At 41.9% G+C, this 10,265-nt stretch overlaps 1 protein-coding gene across 4 annotated transcripts in view; it reads left to right on the top strand.

Annotated features, from left to right (window-relative positions):
* Positions 1-9,681, top strand: part of si:dkey-87k14.1 (leucine-rich repeat transmembrane protein FLRT2) — a 56,720-nt gene extending 47,039 nt beyond the window's left edge. For 3 of the 4 annotated variants that reach the window (XM_068038718.1, XM_068038719.1, XM_068038720.1), the window contains 2 exons: positions 3,073-3,361; positions 3,709-9,681. In XM_068038718.1, coding sequence (XP_067894819.1) covers positions 4,144-6,123 — 1,980 coding nt within the window. In that variant the 5' untranslated portion in view covers positions 3,073-3,361; positions 3,709-4,143 and the 3' untranslated portion in view covers positions 6,124-9,681. Of the gene's footprint in view, positions 1-2,468; positions 2,530-3,072; positions 3,362-3,708 lie in introns of those variants that run through there. The other variant, XM_068038721.1, reaches the window with a different exon arrangement.
* The last annotated feature ends 584 nt before the right edge of the window (positions 9,682-10,265 follow it).

A 10,265-nucleotide genomic window follows, 5' to 3' on the forward strand; every position in this document is an offset into this window, starting at 1 on the left:
TTATCCCTGGTGGCCTGGCCAATATTTATCCGTCAATCACCATTGCTAATACATCAGATTATGTTTGTAGGAGCTTGCTGTGCATAAATTGGCTGCTGTGTTTCTTACATTACAATGTTGAAGACACTTCAAAAGTACTTTATTGGCTGTAAAATGCTTTGGGATGTCCTGAGAATGTGAAAAGTGCGAGAGAAATGCAAGTCTGATTGTAGAAGAGGAGTGGGAATGGAGGAGGGTAGGGTAGTGAGTACTGGGGCAAGAGGTAGTGCAATGGCTAAGCAATGAATAATGAGGAGCCAACCTTAACTATCCTCGTGAGATCATTACATTTTTATGATGAGGGGAGGGGGAGAACATTATAGCCATGCCCTTCTGTATCCACATGCTCTACTATCTCTGCTCACTCCTGTCAGCTTACTTGGATATCTTCCAGGTGGATGGAACATCTATCTAAGTCTGATACAAAAGTTACTTGACAATACCCGCCTTCCCCACATGCACATTGTATCAGGCGTCACATCTGTTGCAGGAAGCTGCTTTTTCACCGACCACGACATATGGCTGCATGGCTTCGGGGGAAATCATAGCTAAATCAGAAACCGACTCTCACCGAAAAGTCCACGAATAAAGCAACCCAGACCTCATTTTTTGCAACAAACCCCCCCCCCCCCCCTCCACCGTGTTCTCCCCATTCAGAGAGCTGCGTGTGTCGAGTGCGTCTTTTCCCTCAATCTATCACTGGGTTTTGTTACTCGGGCAGCTCCATGAGGCGGCACTTGGGTAGCAGCTGGTATGCGGGAGAATGTGTACTTCCTGCAGCCACCCAGTGACATTGTGACCCTCAGTGTCCGGACACTCGGAGCGGCGGGTGGGGTGACTGAAGCCTGCGAAAGGGAGAATACATCTTGAGCTATTTTAACAAGTTTCAGTTCTTTCACCGCGGTTACCGGTCAATGCCTCGCTGAACAAATCTGGGACGAACGTGATCTCTAATACTTTTTTAATTTTTTTTAAAAATGTATTGCGATTCTAAAACGGGAAAGCTGCCTTCAGGCTGCTGCTTCGGGCAAACAACACAACACAACAATGCTCAACATTTTAACATCGTAAGCAAAAGGCAAACCACAAATTAAACGGATCGGCCCGCCAAGCAACGTGGCTTTGTAAAAAAAAATTATGAAACCTTTAAAGGTACCATTGGAAGCCATTTCTATTAGAATTGCCACAAACTCACAAACACCTTTAATAAAAAAGGGACTATCCATGAATGAGATTTTCTCCCTTCATCCCCCACCCTCTCCCTTCGTGTAGTTTGTCCCTCTCGCAGAACTTGGTATTTGTTCTTGCTTATTGAGCACTTCAGTTTCAAAGTACTTTATTTCTCTCTCTCCCTCTGTGTGTGTGTGTGTGTGTGTAGCATGTCAATGTATCTTTTTGTGTCTTTGCTTGGGTGGTGAGATTCAAATCATTACGACAGCTGTGGTTTGCAACGTCTTCCATTCGTACCAGCTCACTGCACAGTAACAGGCTGGCTCTTGCTGTGCAGCACTGCCACCTCGCTCAAAACTGCTGTATCTGCGACCGCGACGCTTCAGCCTATTTCGCACTTGTCACTGGCGGTGTGCAGTTAACCCTAGAGCTATCCTCTTGCGCTGAAAAGGGGTTTTTGTTTCACAAATAATACCCTGGATGCATGCATTTGTACTGGAAAATACTTGATGTTTCTCAAATCTCGAATAAGCACAAAAAAAGCAGGAGATTCGAGGCGTTTATGAGGCGTTCGGGCAGAATCCCTCTGCTATATATACTTAGAGGGGTTTGGAGTCACTGGCATCTTAACCCGAGAACAGCAGCAACTCGTGAGTTTATAGTCATACCTCTAGGTGATAAGGTGTTGAGTATTATTCAGGCCATTAAAAGTTGCTGCAAATTATGTAATGGAGAAATGCGTATTAAATGCACACATTTTCTTGCCGTTCTGAGAGCTGATCTTTGCTTGCATGGAATCTAAATATTTGAATAAATACGTTTAAAGGATCCAACCTACAAAAAAAAAACCTTTAAATGACTGGTGCTTCCTGAAAAACAAGTCTAAGACTGAATTATTCGAAGACGCGGTACCTACCACAGCGTCCCTGTGACCACTAAAGGGTCAGAGACCAGGAAATTTGTCGGGGAACTGTTTAATATTTTTCTTTTTGTCCGCTTAAAAGTGCAAGCCGATTTTTCGGGCCACATGCCATAACTATCGGCCAGCCAAGACCTATTAAAATACACAACTGAATGGTTAATTTGATCGTAATTTAATTATTTCTGCAAAGGCTTGTGAATAACAGTCACCCGCTGCATTGGAATCGGTCAAAGCCCGGCCGTCCTCTGTTGAATAATGATCATAGATTGGTAAATGGGGAAATCAATCGTCTAATTCATAATCAACTTTTTTTTTCGTCTAACCGCAAGCATCCGTTTAATACTTTCGCTTGCTGCCAGTTCAGGGAGCGTCAGATTGGAGCTGACTGCTGAGGAACTGTAAGTTTGTATTTTTTTTTAAAGAAAAATGAGCAGCTAAACCCAAATTTTAAATAGTCCCATCAGCTATTTCACTGCTGGGGCTTATTATTATTTCCAGGCGAGCTCAAGGTCAGGTAAAACGAGGAAAGGGGGCTTTACTGACTCTCTTGCCAGGGGAAATTGGGGGAGGTTGAATAAAATACCAGCCAGAGTGGCTGGTTTATCGAACAACTCCACAGTTTGGCAAAGGACTGGACAGAGACGCATTGAAAAAGCTTTGTTGCTGGTACGGAGAAACCTTCCTCACATGGAGACGGAGAGAGAGATGGGAGGGTCTGTGTGAGAGAGAGAGATCGCTGTCAGCTGAATTCATTACTGTAAACATCTCCCAGGGGTTTTAAGAGGGAAAGGGAAGACTTACATTAGCAATAAACAGTCTGATCAGACGCATCATTACTGACATATCACTGCGTGCACCAGGAATACTGTCTGGAGCGCAGAAGGAGTGATAAGTGGTTGTGGCTTTTTTTTTGCCTAATGTATAAATCCTCTCGTCTGTAGAAGAGGAACCACGGCAGAGGCGACACTTGAGGAGCTCCGGTGCTTTGAGGAGAGCTGAGGGAGAGGGAGTCAAAGCATGGTCAGACTGCTGAAGCAGAGCCCTCCGCTGGGCTGAGCAGAGACGCTGTTCAGTGATGACTGAAGCTGAGTGGAGTACAAGTCAGCCTACACCAACTACTGGGACTGTGCTACACTGGCTGAACCAAGATTAACCATCAAACCAGCAAAACCGTGAAAGAAAACAAAAGCAAAGGATGACCCAGGCACAGAATCGGACAGCAACGTAAAGGTGGTTGTAATTTTTTTTGGTAAAAAAAATGTTAGACTTTAATTTTGCAACCTGACGACTTTTATTATCGGGTGGTAGTATCCATCGTGAATAATAATCCCAATGGCCACTGTTTAAATCTTAGACTCACAGTTGGTGTTTTTTTTCCTCTGTCTTCTGAACTGGGTTTTTAATAGCCTTATTTTATTGACTGGCATGGAGTAAGCTGAAGGCAGTTAATGGTATACTGACAGCCCATAGATTTCTCCAGCAGAGGCAGCTCTAGGTTGAAAAATGCAGCTCTGAGAGTATGTGAATCCAAATGAACTGTTCATTTATTTCTTGTGTGTTTTCTTTTAATGGAATAGGATTCTAGGTGTACAAGGCAAGCTGAGATGACACCGCTTTCTGACTTGGAGCAGCAGTGTGTGACGAAGAGACTCCAGATTTAATAAACCCACCGAATGCTGCTGGGCTGTGTGTGTCCATGTATATGTGCGATTTCAAATTGCCAATCTCCAGCGAAAGCAGAATGTGATATGCTTTAGTTATCACCGAGCGACCTGGTTTAGATGGCAGAATTTGTAGAGTGCGGCTCTAGTTAACAAATTGCTGCTTCCACTATTAAGGCATAAACAAAAACGCACACAAGGAGTATTCTCACCAGGCACATATACTGTTTCTCCTCCCAAGTGTTTGGATGAAGCAAATATCGGCTTTACATTCACAGGAGCTGCCTCTGGCTTTGTGGATTTTTTAACCGCCTGCTGTTTTACAATTGGAATCCCTTAATTGTTAGAGTGATGGGAGTGTCACGGACCAGTGTCTGTTTCATGGACTGGATTACTTTATTGCATTTATGGATTATGTTTCTATTGGGACTGTGTGCGCAAATAACTGGGGCGGATTTTTGTCCTTCGGAGTGTCGTTGTGACAAGAAATTTGTTTACTGTAATGACCGTGGCTTGACATCAGTGCCTGCTGGGATACCAGAGGGCGCCTCCATTCTCTACCTCCAAAACAACGTCATCAACAATGCTGGATTTCCTCTTGACTTGCGAAATGTGCTCTCTGTTCAAACAGTCTACTTGTACGGCAATGAACTGGACGAGTTCCCCGTAAACCTACCAAAAAACATGAAGGAGCTCCACTTGCAGGAAAATAATATCCAGACTGTTTCCAGGGAAGCCATCGGCCAGTTGCAGAAACTTGAAAAGCTACATCTGGATGACAACTCCATCTCAACTGTTGGCATTGAGGATGGCGCTTTCCGAGAAGCTACCAACCTCAAGCTGCTGTTCTTGTCCCGGAACCATTTGAGCAGCGTGCCAATTGGGCTACCATTAGGACTGGAAGAGCTACGGCTGGACGAGAACCGGATCTCCACCGTTTCAGAGCTAGCCTTTCAGAATCTGACCCTTCTTCAGCGCTTGGTCTTGGATGGGAACCTCCTGAATGACAGAGGGATTGCCGAGGGAGCCCTGGAGCAGCTGGTGAAGTTAACCGAGCTCTCGCTGGTGCGGAATTCTCTCACCGTGCCCCCGCCAAACCTTCCAGGTGGCAACTTGGTGAAACTCTGTTTGCAGGAGAACCAAATCAATCAGATTCCAGTTACTGCCTTCACGCATCTGAAACAGCTCGAGAAGCTGGATCTTTCCAGCAACCAGCTCCGGATGCTGGTGAAAGGAGTGTTCGATGGTATGACCAGTTTGAAACAGATTCTTTTGAGGAATAATCCCTGGCATTGCGACTGCAACATAAAATGGGTGACCAAATGGCTACAGTCACTTTCGTTTTCTATAAACGTGCGTGGGCTGATGTGTCAAGGGCCCGATAAAGTCAGAGGAATGGCTATAAGAGATCTGAATATAAATTTAGTATCTTGTCCAATTAGCACCACTGCTCCTCATGTCACACCCATCCCTCCTGCTCCCTTGCCATCTGCCATGGTGACTGTCATTTCTACTACTTTTACTCCTGCTACCAATGCCTCCATTCTCCCCTTCGCACCGGGGTCAACCTCTCTTGTGTCTACAGGAGACAAAGAATTCATAGACTCTTTACCAGTTGGCCAACTGCGACTCACTGTTCAGTTTGTGAATGACACATGCATTCAAATCAGTTGGCTGGCCATCTTTGCGATGACCAAGTACAGAGTCACATGGGTGAAACTAGGCCACAGCTTAGTCGGTGGCATTGTGCACGAAAGGATAGTTAGTGGGGACATGGAGCAGCTGAGCTTGCTGAATCTGGAGCCCAAATCTACCTACAGGATTTGCATGGTTCTGCTGGATGCCTCAAATAACTTTCACCCCGAGGATGATACAGTTTGTTTAGAAGCCACCACAAAGTCTTCGTCTTTTAATACCAACATGGCCTCGAGTCCCGAGCAGGCGACACAGCAGGACCTGAGCTCCCCTTTGCTGTTGGCAGGGCTGATAGGAGGAGCAGTGATCATCGTACTGGTTGCCCTGCTCAGCATTTTCTGCTGGCACATGCACAAAAAGGGGAAATACAATTCACACTCGTGGAAGTACAATCGAGGGCGGAGGAAAGATGACTACTGCGAGGCTGGCACAAAAAAGGACAACACAATTCTTGAAATGACTGAGACCAGTTTTCATATAGTCTCATTAAATAATGAACAAATGCTTAAGGAGGATTTTAGACTGCAGTCAATCTACCCTCCAAATGGAGCGATTAACTTTACAGACTGCCACACCAGAAGCAACAGCAGATATTGTACTGGTGGGGCTCCAGATTTGGAACAATGTCATACATGACCCTGCAGTATAAAAACCCTGCAGTTACAGGACTTTCTAGAATATATTTGTGAAATATTGTCCAGACAGATTGCGTCTGCCTACTGTGTAATTTATACAGTGTAAAAAAAATTGCTATCTTTTCTATTACAAAAATAAGTAGCAACAATTTTGTAATGCAGTCAAGTGGTTTAAAAAAGAGATTAAGTAAGCTGTATAGTTGTTGCTGTACAATCAAGGCCTATGTTCATAAATGATTTTTTTTTAACCGTATGGTGGCATTTAATGACGTAGCTTCACAATTGGGGTTCGAAACGGTTTCTGAACAGTCACACTGGCACTTAATTTAGAAACCAACAAAGACTGACAGTTAATCTGATCTTTCCAGGCTGCCCCCCTGTCCCCCCCACTAAATGTTTTCTATCTCCCTGGCTTGAAAGCGTTTGTCTCTTGCTGTGATATTGCTTCCTCTGCCACTGGCAGCCCTTTGGTACTTGCCCCTCATGGCCATATTGAGGTCTGAGCCTAAAAGTGAGTGCCAGCATATGACCTCAGAGGGCAATACAGCCAAGCTCAACATCCACCTACTTTCCAGCAGGGGGTCACTGCATTGCAATTAGGAGTGGTAACTTTAGATTACTTTTTTCTCCCAAATCTGTAGCCCAGGGCATTGTGACCAGTTTTAGCATCATAGCATCCATCTAGGACCAACTAACTCAGCTCAGATTGGATGTTGAACCTGGGACCCTATGGTCTTCATGGCTGAAAAAAACCCACATCACACATCGATCTAATAAGCCATTTCACAAGCTTAATCTGATGCTTCAATTGGCTGTTCAGTACTTTCAGTATACTGTATGTCGAATATAATTAAATTGGCTTTTAGAAAGGATCTCCTTAAGACCCCAGATAAGCTCCAACCTTCCTTTTTATTCAATACTATGATGAGATTTACTGCAACAATTAGATCAATTAGTTTGTTAGAATTTGAACTCTGCAATAGTCAATATTTAATATGTTTGAGGAACGTAGTAGTTCCGTAATAATGAGGTCCGAATCCACGTGGAAAGCCTTTGCTGTAATGGCAGTTTACAGCATGTTTGTTGGTTAAAAGAAAACAAATAAGGCTCATTCTCAAACAACATAAAGTAATTAATTCAAAGGGTGCATATTCCTCACTGTTGATTGATTTGTTAAAAGTTTGTTGATTTTTTGAGACTAGGCAGTTTTCAGCTTTGGCCCAGAGCTACCCAACCATGGCAACAGTGTAGTATTAGGATGTCAACTCGCTGACCAATTCAGTGCCTGTGAAACTAATCATATGGGAAGATCGAAATAATAATAAAATTACATGAACTGATCAGTATTCCATAGGGTCCCCACAGGTGACTTGAAACTTTCACATCTCCTCCATTCAAATGGAAGCCATTTGTTGCAATTCACACTTGTCGCACAGATAAATGGACTTCAGCTGGGGCGCCCATTAATTTTTGTAATCAGATTTCTAATTGATTGTTGGGACAATTGCTTAAATGTTCAGCTACATTATGTTTTCACAAAAATGGCACAATTTCTTAGTTTAGCATGCAAATTATATCTTTCACAGGAACATGTTGTTGTCGTACTGAATGAGTCTTACCCAGATTATTCAGATTGGCTTGTTTACAGCTAATACATTTTTGGTTTAAACTGAAGGTATTTGTTTGTTTCTCCCTTTTGTTTGTCTGTCTCCCTGTGCCTTCCATGCCACGAGAAGGATGACCTGTTTCCTACCCGCTGGGCCTCTGCCAGCTCCTTTGTGTTGGCAGCCATGTAAGGTGGATGTACATGACGGCAGCCCAAGGGGAGGGTGTAAACTCCACCATGGCATGACCGAGATCAGGAACTCGCCATGCATAAGCACAATCTCACCCATGTACCATTCCATGGTGTCACTACCAATACTTGGGGCTGTGTACCCCAATATCCAGTTTAGTTCACACAAAGGACAGCTTGTTAACTGAAGAAATTAGACTCCATTTTAATATTAAGAACACTGCAGTAATAATATTCTGTACAATGTCTGAAAATTATAGGTAAATATTCACACAGTACCTTATCTTGGACATACTGATAATGAAAAATAAAGGATTAGCAGTTCACTGAAATTTCTGATGATCAAATGTTTGATCGTTAAATTTGATTGACCTCTTTGAGATGTTCATTCTTTGTATCCTCCACTTGGGAGCAGACCGTTCTGAAATTGAGCCAGTTTTAGGAATAAGCAATACTGGTAAACAGGCATTACATCCAAGGATGTAATAATAACAACAAAAATCCAGATTCATTTTTTAAGAACATGACAATAGCAAGAATGCTTAAAAATGTATTAAAATCAATGACTACTTTTGTAATACAAATGTCAGAACATGTATGTGTAAATGACAACAGTGTCAAAATATTTTGGTTTAACTTTTTCTTTTTGTTTCAAATTTTCCATAGTGCAAGGAACCAAAGTTCATTATCTTGCACCCTCTTGGTGTATCATGTATGTGCCTTGAATTTAAATCATAACGTTAAGTCTTTGAAACCTTCTCATTCCCTCCTTTTGTTTTGCAGAGAATGTATGACTACATTAAAGAAACAAAGCTTTTGTGAAACAATAAACAGCTATGAAAGTTGAATATTTAAAAAAAAATGTGAATCATTTTAATTTAAGGTAAAGATAACCCTGTGACCTTTATCTTTGTGCAGCCTTTGAGTTCTTCTCTGTGGATCTGATTTGTTACGGAAGGAACAAGCAACCTTTTATGAATTAACGACAGCTTTTTACCATTTTAAAGTACTTCTAGAAACAAAAGACTAAAATGATTGCTTTTTTTTAAATGAGAGCGAGTACATTTTTTGTAGTAATTTAAACAAATATAGTGACCAATCAATTTGTCTGTGAAAGAAGCATTTTTGTGGAACAGCACACAATAACCTTTCATGTGGTTATTTATTCCCCTTATGAAATAAAAATAACTCTGGGCATTTATTAAATTGGACAGTGTTACCTTATACAGTGCAGCACATTCCTTTGGATCTAACATGCAAGGACCTATTACCACAACTGACAACCAGTTAATTCTTATTTTCTAACAGATCAATGCACTGCTAGCTTTTTATTTTTTTACGTAGCTGCTTCAGAGCCAATGTTGTAATAAAAATAAATCCTTTCAAAATATTTTTTCTACTGAATTGAAAAAGAACACTTTTTTTTTACAATGGGTGAAAAACACATTTCTGAACCATAGGGAGTTAAAGGGAGCAAGGTCACTTGTGCTCAGTTTTACTGTTTAGCCTTATCTAGATCAGAAAATCTCACGTTGAAAGTGCAACAGTACATTTTATGTTTTGTATATATTTTTGTCTTGTCAAGGTGGGAGAAAGAAATCTCATGCTTTATATATAAAATGGCTACTTGATGTAACTTATAATAATGCACAGATATACTTGTTATACTGACAGGTTGCAGATTCCAGAGATACTCTGTACCTCACTTGCTTATTCCTTACTTTCGATAAATTCTCTGTATTTCTAAAGCATTGTTTGAAGGATGTCCATAACCAAAATACAAAATAAAGTATGGTCACAACATATACAGTACTGGCATTAAAACAGCTTTATGTTATTTGGAATAAACAGAAGATAGTGAACGGGTAAGGCTTGTGAATTTTTGCTCTCATCCTAAATCACAAACAAGCAATTCCACTGCTTCCAGGAATTTTATGCAAAGTTGGGCAGCAAATCCTACCCTGCAAGTAAATACAGAGATACATGGGAACTGTGGATGCTGCAGTGCAACAGGTCTCTTGCCCGATAAAAGGGTTGGGCTGTAGTACCAGACAAGTCTGATGCTGGATTTCAGTTTGCATACTAAACTGGAAAAGCAGAGCCCCTTTTGTTTGTGTATCATCCAAAGAGAGAAGATTGAATTGTTACCTGTGCTCATCTGTCACCTATCAGTCATTTTTATATTCCGCCGCCTAAAATCTATGGACTATGATGATATTTGTTTTCTTGATGTCCTGCAATGCTGACCCCGCCACAGTTTGCAGGGTCAGTGATAGAACACTATTTGCATGGGGCTTCTGAGTGTCCATGCCACTGCAAGTGCAACTTTGACATTTGCCTGCCCCATG

Source organism: Heterodontus francisci, chromosome 9, assembly GCF_036365525.1.
Source record: "Heterodontus francisci isolate sHetFra1 chromosome 9, sHetFra1.hap1, whole genome shotgun sequence".
In the NCBI taxonomy this organism is placed as follows: Eukaryota; Metazoa; Chordata; class Chondrichthyes; order Heterodontiformes; family Heterodontidae; genus Heterodontus; species Heterodontus francisci.